At 39.4% G+C, this 24,287-nt stretch overlaps 1 protein-coding gene across 5 annotated transcripts in view; it reads left to right on the plus strand.

Moving 5' to 3' along the window:
* LOC131684176 (WSCD family member AAEL009094) overlaps nt 1–24,287 on the plus strand; it is a 158,099-nt gene that overhangs the window by 124,843 nt on the left and 8,969 nt on the right. For 4 of the 5 annotated variants that reach the window (XM_058966821.1, XM_058966824.1, XM_058966823.1 and 1 more), the window contains exons 3-4: nt 19,519–20,152; nt 20,227–20,306. In XM_058966821.1, coding sequence (XP_058822804.1) covers nt 19,540–20,152; nt 20,227–20,306 — 693 coding nt within the window. In that variant the 5' untranslated portion in view covers nt 19,519–19,539. Of the gene's footprint in view, nt 1–18,158; nt 19,201–19,518; nt 20,153–20,226; nt 20,307–24,287 lie in introns of those variants that run through there. The other variant, XM_058966826.1, reaches the window with a different exon arrangement.

The following is a 24,287-nucleotide window of genomic DNA, read 5'->3' on the forward strand; positions in this document are numbered from 1 at the left end:
AATGTTTAAATTTTGCACGCGTCAGAAAAAAACAATCGGAATAAATGCACCAAATAGATGGTTCTAGGTGTGTAGCGTAGTGTGTAGATTGGTGCCATGCCATTTCTTGTCATAATTTTCCTGAGGGAAAGAAAAGTAGCGAAGAAAAGGGAGTTTCATTGGAACGGTAATTCCAACTCATTATTAGTTTCAATCACTAGCGAGAATGATTTGAGCTTTTGACCACACTAGAAAAGAAACTTTTATATGTAATTAAGTTGCAGTCGTCTAAACACAACTTCGGCTATGTAAGGATAACCGAGTGCTCCGGTATGGAATTACGTTACTGGCCAGTTGCATTCTTCAATTTGAGTTTAGCATGCAATCATTCCTTTGAACCGAACTAAGAGCCTTGCTTGTAGCCAGGCTGTTTATAACTCTTATGGACCATTAGGAGAGTCTATAGTACCCCGCACATAATTGCAAAAATTTCAGAAATATTCAGAGGTTCGTCAGAGAACAGTCATTTCCATTCCATTCAGCGACCAGCACTCTTCAATATTGACCATACCCCCTTGGAGTACAGCTGAGTCGAGTCGCGAACCAAATGATCGAAAGATTTTCAGATCATCAGAGCAGTTTTCCGAACTTGATGCGTGTGCAGGTATCGTTGATGAATAATATAAATATAACTGACCCTAGGTGACTTCCTTGAGAGATACCGGTTGGTGTTTCAAACACGCTTGAGCCAATTTCACCAAAAGTGGATCATTCAGAAAGGTAAGATTGTATCCATCTGGTTACCCACAGAGAAAATCCTAGTCGCTGCAGTTTCATAACCGCAATGTTGTGCGGCATCTTGTCGAAGGCTTTAGCGAAACCAAAATAAATTGCATCAACTTGCTGACGCTTCTCGGTGGCTGGAACTAGAAAACTTGTGTACGTCATCAAGTTCAAAGTGATCAAGTATTTCTTTACAAGTCCGTGCTGACGTTCGTCAATTATGTTTGAAGATGCCGCGTACATCGCATTGGCAACAAACTTTTCCAGAGCTGTTGCCAGACAATTCAGTAGCGATATCCCTCAATACGTTTACTACCGAGACCAACAGAACGTCGGCAAACAAAACGAACAAAGGCTGACCTTTACTCAAGCACTTAAATTAATACAGCGTACCTACCACACAGTGAAAGCAAAACGATTTGCTCGCTTCAAATGCCCGGAAACAACTGACATCGTTTTGAGATGAGAGTGACGCATGTCGAGCTTAAATCGGAGAACTCAGGATTTTAAATGATATTCATCTTTAATGTGTATCTAGTTATCTTGGAATTACTGGTGATAAATAGGGCGATGAACTGCGTCGACTATGCCTTATCATTGTTAATTAGTTGGGTAAAGCACAAAATTCGCTCTTAGGATATGTCCAAACATTAGTCTCGTAAACATGAGTTCAAGCAAATCCTTTTGCCGGATGTATTTTTTCAAGCACAATTATAGTACATACATAAGTCACGGTGTTGACTAGACATCGTGAATTCGATTCCGGAATTTCCACTACGTATTTGAACCAGTGCTGCAAATTTTCATTTTCAAATGCCAACTTTCAGCTCAATTAAACCCATGATTCAAATTCAAAGCCTCCCTCAATCATTCACTTTCAAGTTAGTAGGATTTTCATAACCAAACCGTACGTCTTCATTTCAAATTGATGCTTTTTCATTCACCAACCAAAGTTGTCATCTGCTCTGTAGAGGCCAGTTTAGGTTAAATGTTGACATATTTTGCGTTTTCAAGCTTACACGAACAGTAAGAAGTATGTTCAGAGTAGTTTTGCTTGAAAAACTCATCAATATCCCAATACAGAGATATTCACAGGGTAAATGAAATAAAAAATGAATGGAAATTGATTGAGCAACTCGGCTGTTTGAATGAATAATGTAAACGAATAACTGCGAATTGAACATAGTAGGGCATGATTTGAGATTTGTTCTTCCTTCAAGTTCAAAACAACCTGATGAAAATTTGCAGCTCTGATTTGAACATTATCGAACAAACTAATAATTCAAATTTTTTGTCTTTTGACTTAAGTGCCAATACCTTATTTAGGACTGGTGGTATCCAACGGGGAAAAATGATCGGAAATGGTGAGTGAAGCTAAGCAATCATGTGAAAAAAAATTCCCCCCAGAGGCGAGACTCGAACTCGCAACCTTTGAGACTCCGGCCCAATGCACTAACCCTTATGCTATCCCTGGGTATGGCGACATCCCAGAAAGAACATATGATTATCCCACTGGCGACGGTGATCGTACCCTGCCTGCAAAGCGAGAATCACACACAACGGCAGCTGATCACCCCAACACATTTGACCCGCTTTGCAGGCAGGGTACGATCACCGTCGCCAGTGGGATAATCATATGTTCTTTCTGGGATGTTGCCATACCCAGGGATAGCATAAGGGTTAGTGCATTGGGCCGGAGTCTCAAAGGTTGCGAGTTCGAGTCTCGCCTCTGGGGGGAATTTTTTTTCACATGATTGCTTAGCTTCACTCACCATTTCCGATCATTTTTCCCCGTTGGATACCACCAGTCCTAAATTATCGAACAAGCCTGGCAACCGGATCAACGTGCTTGAACTTCGTATGGGATTTTTCGACAATTTATGTGCATAAAACCCACTATTTTGCATTGTCGTCGCTAGGTCGCACTGAATGCATTAGAAAAATTACCACAAACGAAAATAAGAAAGATAATTTTATTGGATATAAAGTTGTCGAAGAGCGTAAATCAATCAAATTAATTAGGAGAAGTTATTGAACTATTAACGAAGTTTATAACCATCTTACATCTTTCGTTATATAGAGAGCCAACACTTACACTTTAACGGAGATAGATAGAAAGAAGGTGTCTTCTACAAAGTCATAGAACAGGCACTTCACACTAATTTTCCATATCTAGCACTCTTCTTTGACAACTTAGTGATTGTGCCCTCTATTCGATGAAATGTGGAATTAAAATTTTGTGCACTATGCTATATTTCTCTTTAGTGGAGAAAAATTTAGGTAAAAACTGACTAAGGTGAAAATTGTTCAAAAACACATTTGCGCATTAAGTTAAATAAGTGATATGTTGACTGTACAAAATTTTTCAATCTAAGTCGATTGCGTTTCTTACTGTGAAGGTAAAATAGTTTTGTTATTAAATCTACAATATATCGTACAGATTACACTTAATGCTATTGCTAGTGTCAATGTTAAAAATTTCTAATTGCTAACTTATAATTAGATTTAGTGGAATATAAGTCATTCATAAACTAAATCAGTTTCGTTGAATCTGCTACAACACCTGTCTACCGGATTGTTCTGGCCATATGCTGTACGGTGGCTAGGAATCCACAGAAGCGGACGATTGCTTATATCACGAGGGGAAACAAACAAATGAATCTTTGAGAGAATGTCGGATCATCATTTTCAGATCATAAGCATAGAGTAGCCTTTCAGAGTTGATGCGGGTGCAGAGATCGTTGATGAATCAGAGAAAGATCAGTGGCCCTAGGTGACTTCCTTGAGGCACACCGGTTGGCGTTACGAATACGCTTGAGCGTGTAGTGCCAACTCTAACGAAGATGGATCGTTGTGAGAGGTAACAATGCAGTCATCTGGTTACCCAGTCAGGAAAACCTAGTCGCTCCAGTTTCAAAACAACATTGTTATAGGGCACCTTATCGAATGCTTTCGCGAAATCAAAATATATAGCCTCCACTTATTGACGCTTCTCTACAGCTGTAACTAGAAAGCTCATGTACGACATCAAATTCGAAGTGGCGGAGCGTTTTTTGCAAATCCGTGTTGTCGTTCGTCGATTATGTTGTACGAAGCAGCGTACATCGCATCGTAGACAAATTTTTCCAGAACTTTCCATGCAGCTCAGTAACGAGATTCCTCTGCAGTTTTCAACATTGTGCGTGTCTCCAGCCTTATGAATAGGAACTATAGCAGCTTCTTTCCATGCAATTGGGAAAATATTTTCCGAGATTGAACGCTGGAAAATAATACTTAGTGTTGCAGAAAGTGCTCGGGCACAATGTTTTATAAATTCAGGAGGCAACAAATCCGGACCAGGCCCTTTTCAAGGATCAACGCTGGACAGAGCGCTCAATACATCGGAATCATTTAAGTTAGGAAGAGGAAGGTTGATATTATGCGTTGGTAATGTTTCAAGGTACTGTTGCGATGGATAGACAGGAGGGCTGGTAAATACATCTCGGAAGTGATCTGCAAAAAGATTCACCGACTCGGCAGCGGACTGTGAATTTTTGTCTCGAAGATAGACATTTTCTGGTACACCCCCGAACGTTTTCTGCTATTTATAAAAGTCCAGAATGTCGAAGGATTATTCCGAAGGCTGCGTTGAACTTGGTTCAGATATTCACCGAATGCACTGTTCTAGGCTATTTCATATTGCAATTCAGTTTGACGAAGAATAGGTTTGTTGTCCTATAATGTAAATATCGCTTTCGTTATTTCCAGTGTACATTGCGTAGGCGACCAACCTCAATGTTCCAACTTAGAAATTTATGATCTGCTTTTCTGCTGACACGTTTTTTTAGGAACATTACGGCGAAGAATCTCATATATGGCCATATATGGCATCATAGAACGCCGCAACTGCCTCACCAGCATCTCACGCCAATTGAGTGCACCAATGGCTATTGAGACTTCATCGAAGTTGCATCGAGTAAAGTCAAAGTTGAAGTCGTTAATTGTATCAAAAGCTTCACCATAATCAGAACGCATATCGAATCTTAAAACGAAGGGTTTATGGTTTCAGTATAGATGTGGGAGATTCAATCAGTTAGAACATGTCCGTGTCATTGACGAAAGCTAAATCGAAGGTCCGTCCATTCACGATGCTGAGAGAGCAGATTTGGTACAAGCCACCAGCGACCAACGTTTCTGTGATGGCCGTCTCTTGTTCCGTGGTTGCATTTTCAGGAAGGTAGCATTGATAAGCATCATCAAAAATCTACCGAAGATGAGGAAGATTATAATCACCTACAACAAGCACATTGTCACGCCTATTAGATTTGTCCAGGACTGAACGTTGTACAAGTCAAGATCACTGTTCGGCCTTGAGATAAATGCAGCAAATATATAACGATCGACCTGGCAGTGAAACGCGTACGAAGACTTGCTCCAAACATTCACATCGGGGCATTTTTAGCATAGTCCCAGTTAGATGTTTCTTTATCGCTATGAGAACACCACCTCCACGACGTATAGATGACTAGTAGAAGAGTTGTGATCGCATCGGTAAATTGCTTAATTCGTCGTTAGCTCGTTGTCATGACGTAGCCAGGTTTCGGTGAGAACAATAATGTCGTAGTCGCAGGAAGTGATAGTAAGCAAGAAGGCCTGCGTTTTTGTTCTCATTCAACGAACAATCTGGTAGTAGAAGCATAGGAAATCAGATGTTGTATGCAACGGCATACTATGAACCAAGTGATTGTCAGTGAGTGGATTATCATTGAAAGCAAAATACTCGCCTGAGAAGGGAGTTCGGAAGACCCCCTCACGACCTACGAATGCAGGGCCGGGACGACTAAGATGGTCGCTGGCTGGTAGCGCGACTGCGTCGGGGCGCTCAGGTGCTTCCGTAGTACTGTATAACGGGCGTCCCGGTGATGGTAGTATATTATATTATTTATTTATTACACTATTATATTGGTTATTATTACGGTTATAGTTATTGTTCACCATTTCACTGTTTTCATATATTATACTTATTATGCACGGTGATATTATATTATTAACGAGATCATTCGAAGTGTATTGTAAAAACTGTACGGTCAAAAACTGTCGGATAAAAACTGTCGTTAAAGACTGTGGTTAAAAACTGTGTCTTTATTTCATCAACTTAATCTACTTATACTAACTAATACATGTAAACCTTAAAGCTAATTTTCCTATCAGATAGTTAACTTAATTCTAGCGGGCGGGGATTCGAAAGCTCGCCATGATTGTTTCTTACGTCTAAAGTTACTTCTATGGCTGTCTCGTCAGTGTGCGTATTTGTTTATGGAAAAAGGAGGGGCTAAGTCGAATAGTCAGTTCTCTCGCGCCATGTTCTCGCGATCGGGTTATTGTCTCGTGGTTTACTTCGGTATATTGAGCTGTGCTAACTGTCTGACCTTGATGCCTTAGGCGGTGCTGACTGTCTTAATGTGTATCAATGTTTTGTTTGTTGAAATTCGCTGGCATGTGGCTTTGCCGTTCGAGTGCAGAAGGCATGATTTATTGCGGTCAATGGTTTGAGGTTTTGTTCTTGTTTTTGGACTCAAGTTTGTGTTGTTTTATTGCGTGCTAGAAACGTGGGTATGTTTTGAGATTTGGACGTAAGTTTGGTTCTGTGGCTTGTATGTAGATCAGTTTTCCGGTTTGGATGTAGGTCTGTTTTCGAGGTGCTAAAGATGCAGGTTTATTTTAGAAATGTGTTTGGTTGATTATTACTGGCTGTGAAAAACATAGTTATTTGGTACTGTACATGTTGTCTTTTTACGAAGTGGGTTTTTATGTCAATAGGGGCTAAGTGTTATGCTTGGAATGCATGGTCTGATTGTTTGATTTATTTTAGCGTTGTCAGTAATTCTTGTGTGGTATGATTTTGTCATGTTCGATGTAAGATTTTCAAGTCGTGGGAAACTATCGGTTTGAGATGCGATGTAGCGTCGTAGGTTGGGTTCAATTAATATTATGTTTGGGGTATGGTTGGTATTGGTATAGTACAGGTATAGTACAGTAGCGATAAACAAAGTGCACCTTCATTTAGTTAGTTCAAATCGTTAGAGAGCACAACCGGGTCAGGAGAGTGAAATTCCTGTCCACTACCATGCAGATGATCTTCGGTGACTACGTCTATACTTTGTGCTCAGCAGCAGTCTGTAGTGGGAGGCATTCTGAGCGAGCAGAAGCGATGCATTTCCACTTGAACGTTGAAGTTGTTTGCCAGTCAGGTTTGCAATGATGGTAAAATCAAATGAATTGTGTTCGTCGACAGACTGCAATTTAGATTTGTTTTGAAGGTGTGAAGAACCTAGAATTGCTTCGGAAGGACATATTCCCTCCTTGGCTTTACCTAACACAGAAGGAGTCTCCGATTCGTCAGATATGTTGATTGCCGAGGAAAATACAGTTAGGAAGGTGAGTGATGAATTCCTCTCTGCAGCAATCCTGATAATTGGTCGTTGACTTGTTGAGTTATTCACAAATTCTCGAAAGCAGATGTTTTCTGGCCAGGTTTGTTTGGAGAGGGCCTTATCCCTATATGATTTACGAACGCCGATCCTAAATGTTATATAGCTCAGAGATGTGACATCCTTGTCCTTAAGAAATAGACGAACTATGCTTGGTTCTGTACTCTCGCCCAGACATTCTTGCACTAGGGTCGAAACTTCATCATCCGTCGTGCTGGGGTCTAATGCTAACAAGTAGACCCATAATAGCTCCTCAGGTAGTGAGACTGTTTTTATCGTTTTAAACGCAACCTTAGCTCCACGAATATTAGAGATTTTGGTGCTTAGCTGGTCATCTTCACGCTTGCGCTTAGGTGTATTTGGAACTGCATTATATCCAGCAATCTTTTTCCAAGGAGGCATATTTACGGTTGGAGATAACGGTTTCGACTTAACTTTAATCGAGAGAGCTTTTACGACGTCTTTCAAATCAGCAATGTCGTCCTTTAAGGATTTTAGAGAATTGTTGTCGGACATTGGATTCTCGTAACAACGTGAAGACATTTTACGGAAGTAGTCGCTTGAAAACAGGTCAGCGCAGACGTTGAGGGAGACTGAGGAGACTTGATCCCCGGGGAGACTTGATCCCATCATTGTAACTCAAAGGCGGATCAGAATACATTAATCGAATATACTATAAAGTTGCGTAGTGTTATCTAAACATAAATTTCATTAACACAGAAAAAAGAAATTGGACTTTTGTGTAACCGAATTTTTACCGATTTAAAAAAAAGTCTCAGAAGAACTGAAGAAGATTTATTTTTCAAATTTTCAACCTTTTATAAAATTGATAAAAACAGCCACTACATACTCTACTTTTGCATACAGATTTACAGGAGAATGTCAATTATATGAATACGTTATGATTGAGCTGATTCTTTTGTTCAACTATATTTTTACTAAAGTTTGCTGAAATATATGCTATGGGTTCACTTGATCCCTTCAAATTCGTGGAGATTTGATCCCCTTCGCCATACTTCATACACACCACTGAAAATAACCAAATTCACACCAGAACAATTGAAGTCATTGTTCACATAAAAAAATGTCAAAAATGAACGCTTCATCGTAAAGAAACATAACTGTAATTGTTTACTACAGTATACGTAGCAATCATTCATCCCATATTTGACGTTCCTCAACCATAATAAATACAGCTTTCAAATAATTGCACGGAGATTTGGGGAATTCGTAAAAAATCAGGTGAGAGATGCGTAATATGTAGTAACAAAAATAACAATATCTAATCATAACAATTTAATCAATACTACAATCCATTTATAAAATTGAATGGGGTAATGTACCCGTTTTTGCCCTATTAAGAAGGGTACCACATTATTACTACAATAATTTTATTATTTCAGCTTCTTTGATTTGTTATTAAGATGGGTAAGATGATAGTAGAAACAGGGCAAACATAGGCTTATTACCCTACATGCTATTTTAAACACGTTTTCATAAAGGAATCAAGTGTCCCCAAATTAGGGATCGAGTCTCCACTAATCTAAGAATTTTCCATTTTTTTGTTGTTTTCCAGAAATGCTCATAGCTCATGTCCAGTATAATATTTCCATGTAATTTTTTTATGATTATTAGTCATCCCTAGAAACAATATAAAACTACAAAAAAATACATAGTTTTTTATTATTCCACGGAGTTGGACTGAAAAATAAAAAAGGGGATCAAGTCTCCTCAGTCTCCCCTACACATCCAAAATAAGTTTCGTGGATGGGCACAAAAACCTATAACTAAATAAGTTATAGATCAGAACTCCTTTTCGTAGGGGACATTACGTAGGATTAAAAGTTCGATCAGAAACACAAATAGTGTTTTCGTTTTCGGATCTATCATCAATCCGGCGCTAGCTTTGTCCTGTCACTAAGTTAGTTTCGAATTCTGATGAGACGAAGTCGAAACGCAAATTCCATAACTAATTGAAAATTTTGTAGCCCTGGGATGACTCAGATTCTTTTACAAAGATTATTTCGCAAAGATCAAAGTTCATGAGAATCGAGTACTGATACACAACCATGCGCTATTAGCCCCTATGCAAAACTGACTCAGACACCACTTCGTTAAAAGTATCATAACTTCCCCCAACTAAGCAGGATTAAGGTGAAGTGTTCGACAAAGTTATAAGCAATAAAATTATTTTTCGTATTTTCACTTATGGTGATTATCTGATGGATACAGTCCCACCTAGCGGTGGAAATGTGAGCAAGATGGGTTTTCTCGGTGCAAATTGTCAAAAAATCCCATTCCAACGTCAAGCACGTTGATCCGGTCCAGACGTGTCCGATGTGGTTCAAATTTTTAGCAGACACTCTTGGTGGGACTAAGAGTCGTCTAAGAGGGGCTGATATTTTTTTCTGGGCTATGCATACTGTACAGTGAACTAAAACTGACGGATATAACTAATAGATCTCAAACGAATAGACTTACGTATAATCACAGGCCTATTTATAGGACAGTATCGTCTTAAAAAATTGGCAAAGGTCAAGATGACGACTCTGTAACTACAATCCCGAGAGCTCGGAACATATTCTCTGTCATTGTGCAGTATTAATTCTTCGAAGGAAGCGATACTTCGGAAGGCAACTTATGACGCCTCGCGAGGTATGGCATACCTGTTTAAAACGGATCCTGAGCTACATAAATAATATACTACACGGTTGGGACGAAACATGTGGACAAATAAACGACTTGCTTCCAACTAGGGTAGACGTGCCCTTATTCATCTCATTAATCACGATGTCACACTATTTCGTAGATAACTTAGCCCTCACTGGTTGGATTACTCTTAAATAGGCATCAACATCTTTGCTTCGTTCTTAAGAAGCAGATCAGTAAAAAATCTGGCTTGGAAAATGTAAAATACTCGCGTTAGAGTGAAGCGAAAAGTCGAGTACAACGCACCCTTATTCATCCTACCATTTGAGCTAATGCGCTGAATAGAGATAGCAGACACTGCTCTAACTAATGTGTTCAAATGGGTGGGATGAATAGAGGTGCTAAGATGAATTAGAGCACAGTAACCCTACATTGGATTCGGGCAATTTGTAACATATAGAGCAAACAAGGGCAGCCACAAAAGATAACCTGAATAGTGATCCTGGTCGCAGTGGCAAAGTGTCCCCTAACAAGGAAAAACGCATATATTCTAGTTCTTAACACAATGTAGTATACGAGCACAGTTCATTATTTTTTCGGGAGTGATAATACAGGCTATGTTCTGTTTTGTGTTGTCATTTTCCGTTTTGTCATCTTTTATTTCTCCTCCCACCGAGAAAATGATAAGGTGATATGGCGTGGCAGAAATTTCTTAGTAATATTGGGAACGTACCAATTATGCCAATTAACCGTGAATTCTGATTCCTGCTAGAGCCGGCGAAATATATTAAATCCTTGTGCGGAAAAAAAATGATAATAAATACCCCGAGTTTTCAGGTGTGGAATTCCACACAAGAATCTTTTTCATGTTCATACTCCCAACAGGGCTTACGTCGGCTCTGCCTGATAGACTACTTTAAATTCACATTTAAATTTTGGTCATATGTTATAATTGGTATCACCTCTCTCTGCATGTTTGAATACTTAATAAATAACATCAGATCCAAATATTCTTACCACAACTCAGTTGAACGATTGCGATGAAAAGTCCACTCATTCAAACGGTTTGCGGTGTTTATTTTATTAATGGCCGACATAAACGCAAACCGCAGAAGAAAAAAAACCGAAGCTTGGCACGGAAAATGACAAGTCTGTTTTCTGGCAATAAGAAACTCCATTTGCGAGGAATGTACCGAGTGGCACCAGGTGTCATATCTCAAAAAAGTTACGCTTTTCATTTCTTTCCTGTAGTAGATTAGCAGCATACCGGCGCGGTGGTGTGGCAGTTTGCATTGCGTGGTAGCTCCTATGTATTCGAATTTGGCCAATAAATTAGGACAGGAATGTTAAACAGTGCGCCTTCCGCTGCGGACTGAAGCTGTATCGAATGAGTAACGGCAAACAATGTTTCCTTCTTGTTATATACCGCCGATTTACGAGCACGATAGTGTAATTGAGAGGATATTGTTTGCCTTACACGATGCGGTCAAATTTCAGTAGGAAGTATTACTATGGAAATTAGACTAGTTGGCTCGTTTATTTTGTGCTAGCGAGGAATGGTCTTAGGGGTCAAGAATGAGTGTAAGCTAATTACCGCAGCGCTTCTGCGGGACATGAGAAGCTCCGGTGTAAGAAATGCAATTGAATGGCATTTGTTCACCGTTTTTCAGTTTGGGACTACGGTGCGGCGTCTTACCCGCACATGCTGCATCTCTCCCGGAACGACCTTTTTTTAAATGTTCGTGGAAACTTGATTCTTTTTTCCTGGCAAAAACCATTTCAGTGCATTTTAGTTACTTTTCGTAATTGATGAAACTGATTTAATCAAATATTGTATGGTTTACTTTGACGCAGGGTCGATTTTTAGAAATGTGCGATATCTCTCCCAAATTACCCTAATTATATTGTTACAATTACATGGAATTATGGATTTTGGAAATCTCTGATTATGAATCTGAAGTCAGTTTTTCGATATTGAAGTGGCCGATCTATTTCAGCCATAATCGAGAGAAAAAAAAAACATGTTTTAATCCACCTAGTGGTGCGATTGTGCTTTTCTCATTGATCTATCTATCTATGAATTATTACCTGGTTATGTTCAATATAATTGATATTGCTTTCTTATTATACTTAGCATGTATCCCACGACGAAACACGAATTTGAGTTAATATTTATCGATATCAAAACAATAAAAATGACGATTCCATTATGGCGGACTAAAATGTGACTTTAACAATTTTGACCAATTTTTTGGTTTTTCGCCGTTTCCTGTGGTTGTTTGATAACTCACGATTAGTTGTCAGGTCCGTATAGCAGTCCATCCTCCACCTCGAAGTGCTCCTGAAGAGAATCGGCTAGAGTTTTCCTCTCCAGATAAGCCGTCCTCGCACTCGTTTCATAACTGGAGCTCTGATTAGTTCCCATTGTTCGCTGTGTGCCGACATAATTAGTTTGTGGAGTCACGTCTCTTTTCGGTTCGCTGTATAAATTTTATCTACTAAAGAACGTCAACCGATTTAGTACATAATTATTTTGGATTTGGCATCCGCGCGAATCGCTTCGAATGGCGAGAATTATGTTTCATTGACGAATGGAAAATGAAGTAGAAGCAAGCCAGCAAGAAGACGTGCTGTGCATAAAGGGAAGAAACTATGTAGTGCAATTAATAGTAAACTGTTCAGTGCTGAATTAAATATAATCAATAAATAATAAAATTTTGTATGCAAGAACTCTATCTCTAATTATGCACTTAATAATGAAGTAAAGTTTTTTCGGTCAAGGTAACGTAATAGCGAAACCATCGACGTTGGAGGCTTAGTATCTTCGACGAACTTTACAACGTAAAACAGCGCATCTTCTTATAAAATAATTTTGGTGATAATTCCTCGTAAAAGCAATTAAGGAAAATTGATCATTCAAAAAATTTAGTCGAAATTATGTGATCTTGACCATTCGAAATATTTTTGAACATTTATTCATGACATTATTGCAGCTATAGTTTTTGTTTCTGAACTTACAATATTTTATCTAACTTACATTAAAGTTAAGCATTTTCGAAAAAATCTGCGATTTGCCATCAACCCCCTTTTTCTCTACCCAACAACTAAATTTATATCTACACTACTGGTGTTGTTGCATTAGGCCGTTCATAAATTCATGAACAAACTGAACGACTTACGAAAATCGTGACGAAGTTCCTGAAATTATGGATAATAAACCTTGTGTTCATGAAACTATGCGTGTTTTCCAAAAATTAGTTGGCGCAAAAATATACATAGCGTTACATTACAATGTTTGGTTGAGTTACTTTGGATGTTCCCTGGACATGTTTAGTTTTTGTTATGATTCTTGTTTAAACTTTGGGGATTACTGGTTTATTGTACATTAATTAAAACCATGTTCATGATTTCAGGAGCTTAGTTGCGATTTTCGTAATTTCTTATCACATTACCGTGATATTTTATTCATGAGTTTTCTATCGTATTTTTTGTTATAGTAGCACGATCTCTGTTCATGATTTCAGGTCTTTACTCATGATATTCGTAATTTATATTCACGTTTTCGTGATATTTCATTCACGTGTTTCGTGTTGGATTGTTCTAATAGAGTACTGTGACTCATGTTCATGATTTCAGGATCTCAGTCATGATTTCCGTAATTTCTATTGATGTTATCGTGATGTTTTAGTCACTAGTAGAATGATTTGTGTTCATCATATCTGGATCATAGTCACGATTTTTGATATTTTAGTCAGAAATGGTGTAATTTATGTTCATGATTTCAGGATCTTTGTCAAAATTTTCGTAATTTATATACACGTTATCGTGATATTTCATTCTTTGGCTCACTTTCGGATTTGATACATGAAGTAATGTGACTCATGTTCATGTTTAATTACCATCGGAATTTTTACTCGGAGTAACGTGAGAATATGATTTGGTTCATAAAGGCGTAACTTATTCGCGGTATCTTGTTTTGTGAACTACATCACGAACACGATTTGTGGCTCTATAATATATTTTTGGTTGGAATGTTTTGCGTTTCGGATTCTGCTCATCAGTAACCAGCACCAGACTTTGGCCCAGTTAGACAATAAATCTAAACTAGCACCAAAGCTGGCACTAGTCAGACGCTTAATCCAAAAAGTCATACGTCTTGCATGACAGCTAAACAACTGACTGGTTTCGAGTATGTCTCGAGTAGTCAAGCACAGAAGTTCTTGATTTCTGATGGCTACCCGAGACATCACTTGGAACCATCCAAATGTTTAGATTTCATTCATTTCATTTATTTAGTTCAACATCAATTTCATGATAACACTGAATCAACAATTTGCTTCCACAATACTCGATTTGTAGCTGCAGCTCTCCAACGTCGGTTACGCCCAACACTCGCCAAATCACGTTCCACCTGGTCCGCCCATCGTGCTCTCTGCGCTCCTCGCCTTCTTGTACCAACCGGATCATTAGCGAACACCATCTTTGCAGGATTGTTGTCCGGCATTCTTGAAACGTGCCCTGCCCACCGTATCCTCCCAGCTTTGGCCACCTTTTGGATACTGGGTTCGCCATAGAGAGCAGCGAGCTCGTGGTTCATGCTTCGCCGCCACACACCGTTCTCCTGCACACCGCCGAAGATCGTCCTTAGCACCCGTCGCTCAAAAACTCCTAGCGCTTGCAGATCCTCCTCGAGCATGGTCCAAGTCTCGTGCCCGTAAAGAACCACCGGTCTTATAAGCGTTTTGTACATGGTGCATTTGATACGGGGGTGAACCTTTCTTGACCGCAGTTTCTTCTGGAGCCCATAGTAGGCCCGACTTCCACTGATGATGCGTCTTCGGATTTCACGGCTCACGTTATTGTCAGCCGTTAATAAGGATCCTAGGTAGACGAAATCCTCCACTACCTCGAAGGTATCCCCGTCGATCGCAACGCTGTTTCCTAGCCGAATCCTGTCGTTTTCGGTTCCACCTACCAGTATATACTTTGTTTTGGACGCATTTACCACCAGTCCGACCTTCGCTGCTTCGCGTTTCAGGCGGGTGTACAGGTCTGTCACCGTTCCAAATGTTCGGGCGATAATGTCCATGTCGTCCGCGAAGCATACAAATTTGCCGGATTTCGTGAAGATCGTGCCCCGGCTGTTGAGCCCGGCTCGTCGCATCACACCTTCCAGAGCGATGTTGAATAGTAGACACGAGAGTCCATCACCTTGTCTCAGTCCCCATCGAGATTCGAATGGACTGGAAAGTTCACCCGAAATCCTTACGCTGTTTTGTACACCGTCCATCGTTGCTTCGATCAGTCGAGTCAGCTTCCCGGGAAATTTGTTTTCGTCCATGATTTTCCATAGCGCCGCAGTTGGAATTTGCAAACGTTGTTTGGTGCCCCTATCAAGCAACGTGAAGCCTTAGGATCGAAGCAGTCCAGCGTAAATTCATACGATATGCGTTACGTGGATTGCCGTGGAACGATCCGTTAAACCTGCCACCGTACGAGGACCGTTGTCGTCTTTTAGGACTTAATACTTTAACGCATCGGAGACATGCAGCGCAGGCTACTTTCGTGTCAAAGATTCTGCTGGCTGAATATGATGATCCGGAGCTACTAGCGCAAATCAGCCTCTACGCGCCTTCCCGTTCTCTTTGCCCACAAGCCCTGCTGCATTCTGAAATGCGCAGCACTAACTACGCTGCCAATAGTCCGATTTTAGCAATGAGTTGTCGCTTCAACGAGTTTGCTGAAATTTTCGACTTCGTCGTGAATTCTTCGCAGTTTCGTCGTCGTGTATTGTCACTAGTTTAATTGTGTTTAGTTTAACTTAGTTTAGTTTAGTTCATTTAGACAAATTGTCAGTTTTGGACTTTTTTATACAAATACAAATACAAATAGCTCTACGCGGTCGATACTGTAGTATACCGCCTTGAAGTCGATGAACAGGTGATGCGTTGGGACCTGGTATTCACGGCATTTCTGGAGGATTTGCCGTGCGGTGAAGGTCTGGTCCGTTGTCGACCGGCCATCGATGAAGCCGGCTTGATAACTTCCCACGAATTCGTTTACTTTAGGTGATAGACGACGGAAGATGATCTGGGATAGCACTTTGTAGGCGGCATTCAAAATGATGATCGCTCGGAAGTTTTCACACTCCAAATGGTCGCCTTTCATGTGAATGGGCCAGATCACCCCTTCTTTCCACTCCTCCGGTAGCTGTTCGGTTTCCCAGATCCTGACTACTAACCTGTGCAGACAAGTGGCCAACTTTTCCGGGCCCAACTTGATGAGTTCTGCTGCGATACCATCTTTGCCAGCTGCTTTATTGTTCTTGAGCTGTTGGATGGCATCCTTAACTTCCCTTAACGTGGGAGTTGGTTCATTCCCGTCCTCAACTGCACTGACGTAGTCAAATCCTGCGTTGATTGGTCATCTGTACCTACATTCTCCTCGCCGTTCGGGTGGTCGTCGAAGTGCTGCTTCCACCTTTCGATCACCTCATGGTTGTCCGTCAGCAGGCTCCCGTCCTTATCCCTACATATTTCGGCTTGCGGCACGAACCCTTTGCGGGATGTGTTGAGCTTCTGGTATAACTTCCGTGTATCTTGAGAACGGCACAGCAGTTCCATTTCCTCGCACTCCGCTTCTTCCAGGCGGCGTTTTTTCTCCCGGAAGAGGCGTGTCTGCTGCCTCCGCTTCTGTTTGTATCGTTCCACATTCTGCCGGGTTCCATGCTGCAGCATGACCGCTCGCGCTGCATTCTTCCCCTCCAAAACCGCTCTGCACTCCTCGTCGAACCAATCGCTACGTTGTTGATGGCTGCTTTTACTGTTCTCCAGTAGTCCTCTAGAGGGGCCACGTCGAGCTCTCCCTCGTCCGGTAACGCTGCCTCGAGGTGCTGCGCGTAGGCAGCGGCGACATCTGGTTGCTTCAGTCGCTCCAGATCGTACCGAGGCGGCCGTCGGTACCGTACATGATTAATGACGGATAGTTTTGGGCGCAATTTAACCATCACCAGGTAGTGGTCAGAGTCGATGGTTCGATGGTCACGATAGTTCCTGACGTCAATAGTGTCGGAGAAGTGCCGTCCATCGATCAGGACGCGGTCGATTTGCGATTCCATCTGTAGCGGTGATCTCCAGGTGTAACGATAAGGGAGGCTGTGCTGGACGAAGGTGATTAGATGTCATGCAAGACGTATGACTTTTTTTTCTATATCTGCTGCTCGCACCTATTGTTAGTCGCTAGAAGCTGGACATAACTATATGATATTTCATGATAAGAGATTGAGAAACCGAAGCTCTTAAAATATTCTTCTTTAGTCCCTAGATATAGCCCAATTACCTTTCGTGATCATTTAGCTTAAATTTCCCTTAAGGGGGTCTGACAGCGCAAAATAAAAAAAAAATGTATATTTTGGATCTCTAAGGTAGGAAAAATATGCTCAAGAAAGGATTTACTCAGATTCAACTTGGCTCGTCTGCTAGAGCCCATCAAACTACCATCTATCAATTTTCATGTGAGACTGATAAAATCGGGTCAAAAAGCTGATAAAATCGGGGGTAGCAAAAATCGGGGGCTGATATAATCGGGTGCTGATAAAACCGGATCTTCACTGTATTATACCAGGAATCATGAATGAGTTCACGTTTCCAGGAATAAGATTTCATGATTTTGTGAACTATTTCACGAGCACGAATGGTCGTCAGTCGTTAGAAATCATGACTCAGTTCACGTATAGATGAATAATATTTTTCGATTTTGTAAATTATTTCACGAGCATGACACCATGCACATGTTGTTGTGACTAATTCGCTAGAAAACATGAATCAGTTCACCTATACACGAATAATATTTTATGATTTTATGAACTATTCACGAGCATGGTCATTGAATCGCGACTAATATGATAGTAATCATGAGCTAGTTCACGATGATTGAAAGGATTCATGATTAACATTCCGGGTTTTGTGAAATAGTTCACTAGAAAATATGTTTTGATTTTCTGAAGTATTTCACAACCACGAAAACCAAATCATGTTCAAGATGTAATAAATCATGAATCAGTTCACGTCGCATAATAGGACTCGGAAATGTTTCAAAAACTAGGAATAAAATCACGATTTAACTTTTGATTTTATGAATAATGTTCACAAAGTCGTGAACTGGTTCACGTACAGAAAATCGATTTGGTAATGGCATGGCGGAACTAATAAAATCGTTAAATAGGCGTTACTGAATGGAATGAAACTTAATTGTAAAACACATGATTTTTGTTCAAGGTCCTATTTTCGTAACGTAAAAACGTGAAATACTGTTCCAACATAAATGACACAATTAACAGAATTTTTGATCAGAATACGTGTTAAGCATGCAAAATCTGATTAATAAAATCATTATTTAGAACGTAAAATATCACTATGGAGTGCTTAACGCCTTTTTTAAAAAAAATGAGCATCGGTATTTTTCGAAGGTGTCAGTACCGCGGTACAGATTCTTAGATGCATTCCATTTATTATGAGCCTAGCAATCTATGAAACAGTACGTCAGCCTCCCTAATAATGGGGCCAAAGTTGGCTCATTATCCCCATCGACGAACTCGTACAAACACAAAAGAATTCAAATTTCAAAATATTGTTAAAAGACCATTGAGATGAATTTTTATTCATATTTCCAAAACGATCATCAAACTTTCCAAAAAAAACAAATGTAATTATTTTTTTCAACATGAACGTTCAAATATTCTTTATAAACCAAGATAAGTTTTTGTGTTTAGATTATGCCATATGGCCAGGGTATCGAGTTTTCGCAAGGATCAAGTGTCCTCACTCTCCGTATCGACATTCGATAGCGCTAATATTTAAATATCAAGTAAACAAGAGGTGTACGAATACACAGTTAAGTCACTGTATTTGATTATAAACACTACATCTCAAATACGCGAGTAAATGACTAAACTGTAGCTATGACTTTCTCGGTTCTGCGGCTAGCAGAATCAAAACAGTTTAAAGATGAGGACCAAATCCCACTACATGCTACGGTGAATGTAACAATACTGCTATTGATATTGCGCTATTTCCAATCACGCAGGTTTTCTATCCGTTACGCTCGGTGACCCAATTGAAATTTGTTCGTATATGATGATATCGGCCCCCTATAAAGATGAACATTTATTACATACGTTTCATGGTGTGTTCTAATCTACGCTCGAATGACTCAAATCGATTCTACGCTAGTGAGGTGTTTCAGTACACCAAAGTAATTCTTTGAAACCACAACAGAAAACCCTTCGGCAGTCCAAAGATTACGGATTAAATTGATAACGGTTTGTCTATTGTATAATCGTATTATTTTATCAGTGCCAGTAGCATACTCCGGTTCTGTAAGCTCGTGAATTAGCCACCCTGCTGGTAGATGAGAATTTATCTTACGGTTCTAGCAGTTTCCGCCCTTACAAAGTCTCTGTGCAAGCGACAGCGTAAATTAGTTAATCCACAGCTGAATATAGCGAACAAGGCCATAAATTGCATACTAAATGTACCCAAACGTATTCACTTCCCGGAAATTGAAATTGAATAAATGAAAACCAGCTAGCGGTGTCGACGGAATGTGGAAAATTAATTTTTAATCATTTTCATTTCAGCTTCAATAGAAATGCTCTGCCATGGCCTTGCGAGGTTGGCGACTCTTCGGGTTGGCCGGTACCATAGTGGTATACATCGGCGGTATTCTGTTCCTTTCGTTCGTCAGTCTGCAGAACCCGCAACAGAAGCGTAACCATGGCCGAGGGTATGGTGAGTTCGAGACGCTACGCAACCGGGACCTCGGGCTGCTGGGCAAAAAACCGCCGCTGCAGTGGTGCAGTGAGCTACGCTACATGGACAGCCCTCCGCCGGTGCCGAAGGTTTACAAATTGCTCGAAACCTTCCCGGGACATTTCGTGAAAAAATTTCAACCGTACGGTTCGAACAGCATACCGGATTCTACGGGGGACATCCATGACCAGAAACGGCACAACGATGTCAGTCGCGACAAGCACAAACGATCCGCGTCGTCGTCGTCGGCGGCGGCGGCCGAATTTTATGCTGCCTCCTCCTCGTCGCAATGGCCTAATAGTAATAACAACAAATTTAGCAATAAGCTAGCAGATAGTGATAGGATAGCAAACGACAGGCAACTGCCGGCACAGAAGTCTTCCAGCCGGAAGCTAACGGCACTGGTGTCCTTCCCCGGAAGCGGAAACACGTGGCTGCGATATTTGCTACAGCAGGCTACAGGTGAGTTCCGGTCTCTTTTGTATGTGTATGCGGAAGTTGTGATTTTGATTTGATAATATTTACTCGTTTTGCAGGTATCCTAACCGGAAGTGTGTACAAAGACTACGGCCTACTCAAAAGTGGCTTCCCAGCGGAAAATGTTGCCAACTCGTCGGTGAGTTTAGTTTCCATTGATTGCATTATCACTATCGAATCACTCTTATAAATATTGTTCATGTTGGCTCTTTTTGCAATTCGTTATATCAATAACAACATAATGATTGGATAACTTCCAACTCCTTGCCACACATACCTTTTGATTTTATATTCGCAAATCACCTAAATCATCATCGATAAGTTTAGATAGTTTCCCAATCCCATTAAATGTATACTATTTCAATTATACCAGTTTGAAATGTTTTATATTTCAAACTTATTGTTACTATAGTCTGAAACAAGCTTGTTAAGCATAAAATGGGAAAACAACTTCTTCAATCTTTTAAAATGAAACTGATCTTGGTTTTCGAAGACCAAAATTTTTTTTGTGGTACAAGGTTGGGATAGTAGTTTTAAGGTAAATCGGATGCATAGATTTCTAAAAATGATAATAGTTTTTACCGCTGTGCTCCAGTTTTTGAGATTTTTTCCGTTAATTCGTTTTTTACTAGTTAGTGTTAATATTTCTTTCAATTTTTTCGAATTTACAAACTGTATCAAATCTATTATGAAAAGTTGCTACAAACATCTGACAAATATTTGGAAAGCCGAAAAGGCATATTCAATATTGTCAAATTCGAAGAAAAAACCTCGTGTAAGCAAAAAAAGTCACTTTTTAACTATATTTGTAGCTATGTCTTCCTTCAGACAAAAAAGCTAAACAGACAAAAATTGTCAGAGTTCTAATAAATTTACCTAATTGAAGAAAATCTTCAAAATTAACGCTTTTTTGTTATTATTACAGACATGACAAAAACTTTGGAAAATCTATTAAAAATAAATGTTTTTTACAGACTTCGATGCTCTTAATATAAATTAAAAGTCATAAAGTAGTTTTATGATCACATTTCAACATAACCTAAAAATATTTCAGTTTGTAGTGGTTATACTTGAAACAATTGAGTTCTTGTCGCCCCGTCTCACGAACACTTCTGCAGCTTCCTGGTTGAAAACAATCCCATTTGCTTTTGCCGTCTTTGTTTATTATTTTCCACCACCCATTGATGTAGTATTGATGCCATGTGACGTGTACGTACATGAGCCGTAGAAAAGTCTATAGACGCCAAATCCCTCTGGATAAAGACTCGCCATCAGAGTTAAAAATAATCGACGCTCTCTTTTGACGACTGAAAATGAACCTGATGCGACTCGTGGTGAATAGAAAAAGTATTCATTCAAGAATCCATGTTATTCATTCAGTTGAATATCGTACAATAATATTCATTTCACTAATTATCTAGGTAAATGTTTTCAAATTTTGGAAAAGCATATAAAATAATAATTCTCGACAAACATATGATTACGGCTTAAAAGCCAACTGTAAACATTCTCTTTGAAAGGTAATTCCTGATAAACCAGCCCATGGACAACTTGACAGGTAGCGTGTTTAGTTACGTGTGTCATGAACGCCGTCAATGTGGCTAGAACAACATTTAGAAAAAGCGTATTCCAAAATGAAGATAAGAAAACTATTATTAGATAATAAATTTATCCCTAACTGGAAACCGTCAGCAAAGTTACATAAATATTATTATAAATTTTGCTGGAAGTCGTTGTTTTAAGCAACCGGCTCTCTTCCTTTCTAATTTTTTTTTTGTTTTCTTGTTGTGTGAAGTTTGTAATCGGTTAATCGTTGGTGATTTTTATCTCAAGAAATATAAATGAAAAACATTTTGGCCAATAAAAGTAAACCTACGACCTAGGGGCAGATCACTCTAGAAATGTATAACAAATTTGCATCAAATTAGAAAAAATGCATTTAATTTCCATTTTTGCATCAACTTTGCACTCCCTCGCAGAAAAGTTTGTTTAACAAACGTCCTACGCTGATTCACTTTGTTCGACGTTTTGTTGAATATAGGGCTAATTTTTTGTAGGGTTTTGACGTCTTACACGCCACTCCAAATACATTGCACGCAACGCAAAATACATTACAAATTTCTATTTTGATGGAAAGAAATGCATTTAATTTAGCTGATTTTTAAAAAAGCATCACAAGTCTGCCCCTAGCCTACGACCTTGTTTCAAGTTCATTAAGAACGTCAAGAATTCTAGTATTTTGATCGGAAAAATAAACAGTATATGTAGGATTTTCGACACATTTAGCAAAATTGGTTTTGAATAGAATTTGTGTGCTTTTATCAGAATTCTGGCCAGCAAACCGGTAGTGCTCGGTTTCAGCAAGAATGCTGCCAGAAATGTACAGCTTTGTTCGACTACCGACAGAGTTTTTTTTCCACTTTTGCAATAATTCTGTCCGAAGATATTGCGGTGGTTTTGGTACGGATCCCTTCAGAATTATTCTGGCATTTTACTCGACCCAAGTCTGATAGAAACTTAACGGAACGGCATCTACCGGACGATTTCATGCCTGGGGAGATGTTGATTCGATCCGGAAGATTTTCGGAAATCTTAATATAAGTGGAAGTGGCATGATTTTGAAAGTCATCTTCTTGTATTTCCAAAAATTGATATATTTTATTTTGGATTTTTTAAATTCAAAAATGGAATTTATGTTTCTGTTTAGGTATGGTGGAATGAGTAGAGTTTCTAATTTGAACAGCAAAATAAATTTGATGATAGAAATGCTTGTTTATTTTTTGCAAATATGGAAAATAATAAATGGGATGCGCCTTTTTCAAATTTTGCTCCATTTGAGCCGCCATGACATCACCAAATCACCACAAAATTTGCTTATGAGTTCAATATAGGACATTGCAAGATGACGTCATACGAGTAAAACTGCACGAAAAAATGACAGTTCAGCGAGCTTGTTTACATGATGTTAGAATTCGAGCCGAGTTTCTTGTACTGGGTGAAACCAAAAATTTTCTAAGTCCATGTAAACAAGCTCTCTGAGCTGTCAGAAAAGTGAAGTTATACATTTTCATGCAATGCTCAATATGGGAGCTGTCAAGTTGTCCCAGGGCTGGGATAAACCGTCACTGGCCAAACACAGTTCACAGCAGTTTATGAAGAAGTTTTATCTTTTGTTTACTACCAACACCTGTAGTTGGTGAGTAACGGTTGGTCCGGAATTTCCTTTCAAAGAGAACTTTGACAGTTGGCTTTTAAGCCGTAATCATATGTTTATCGAGAATTATCATCGCTTACCTTGTGCCGGGGCCTACTTTGATACGTTGCTGCACTCACTTCGTGCAATTATCCTGCATGAATGAATGGGCAGTTTATTCGTCTGACGTTTTCAGTTGCGTCATTGAATGTTGAAAATGTATGCAGCTGTATATGCTCAATTTTCATTCAATGCATTTGAATATTTGTAACTCTGTTCGCCATCTCTATCTTTTTCTTATTACTTATCTGTGAGTGTCATTCCAATCGAGCACGAGACCAGTCAAAAGCACTCAATCCGAAGAAAATCGCTTCGAATCCTTCTGGAACGAGGGCCATTGACAGGTATCGTGCTCGATTGGAATGACACTGATAGAGAAATGGTAAACAAACGATAGACGTGTCGAGTCTTTATCCAGAGGAATTCAGCGTCGCTACTTTAAACAAAAACACTGGCTTTAAGAGTTAGAAAGAGACAGCGGATTCTCATTCTCATTTGACCTACTCAATCTGAATCTGAAGTCGTAGATTTATTACATTCAGTCGACATCACACATAACAGTCCCCGCAAATAACTTCAAATAGCTTCAATAATTAAATTTACTGGTACTTAAAACGCAATCCCTTTCGATATATTAAGAAAAGGTTTAAATATTGTTTATTGTTGTTCATAAATATAAAAATTTTGCATAACCAATGCAATTCCCAGTTTTGATTCTTTTCATTCACCTATTAAATTGACATTTCACGTTCCTTAAAATTTTGAAGCAGCTTAATTTTGTAGAAGATACGTCCATTGAGAACTTAAAATTTCGCGAAATGTCCAATTTTCTTAAGGGGTTACGAACCTTTTTATTTTTCAAAAAAT

This window comes from Topomyia yanbarensis, chromosome 2 (assembly GCF_030247195.1).
Source record: "Topomyia yanbarensis strain Yona2022 chromosome 2, ASM3024719v1, whole genome shotgun sequence".
In the NCBI taxonomy this organism is placed as follows: domain Eukaryota; kingdom Metazoa; phylum Arthropoda; class Insecta; order Diptera; family Culicidae; genus Topomyia; species Topomyia yanbarensis.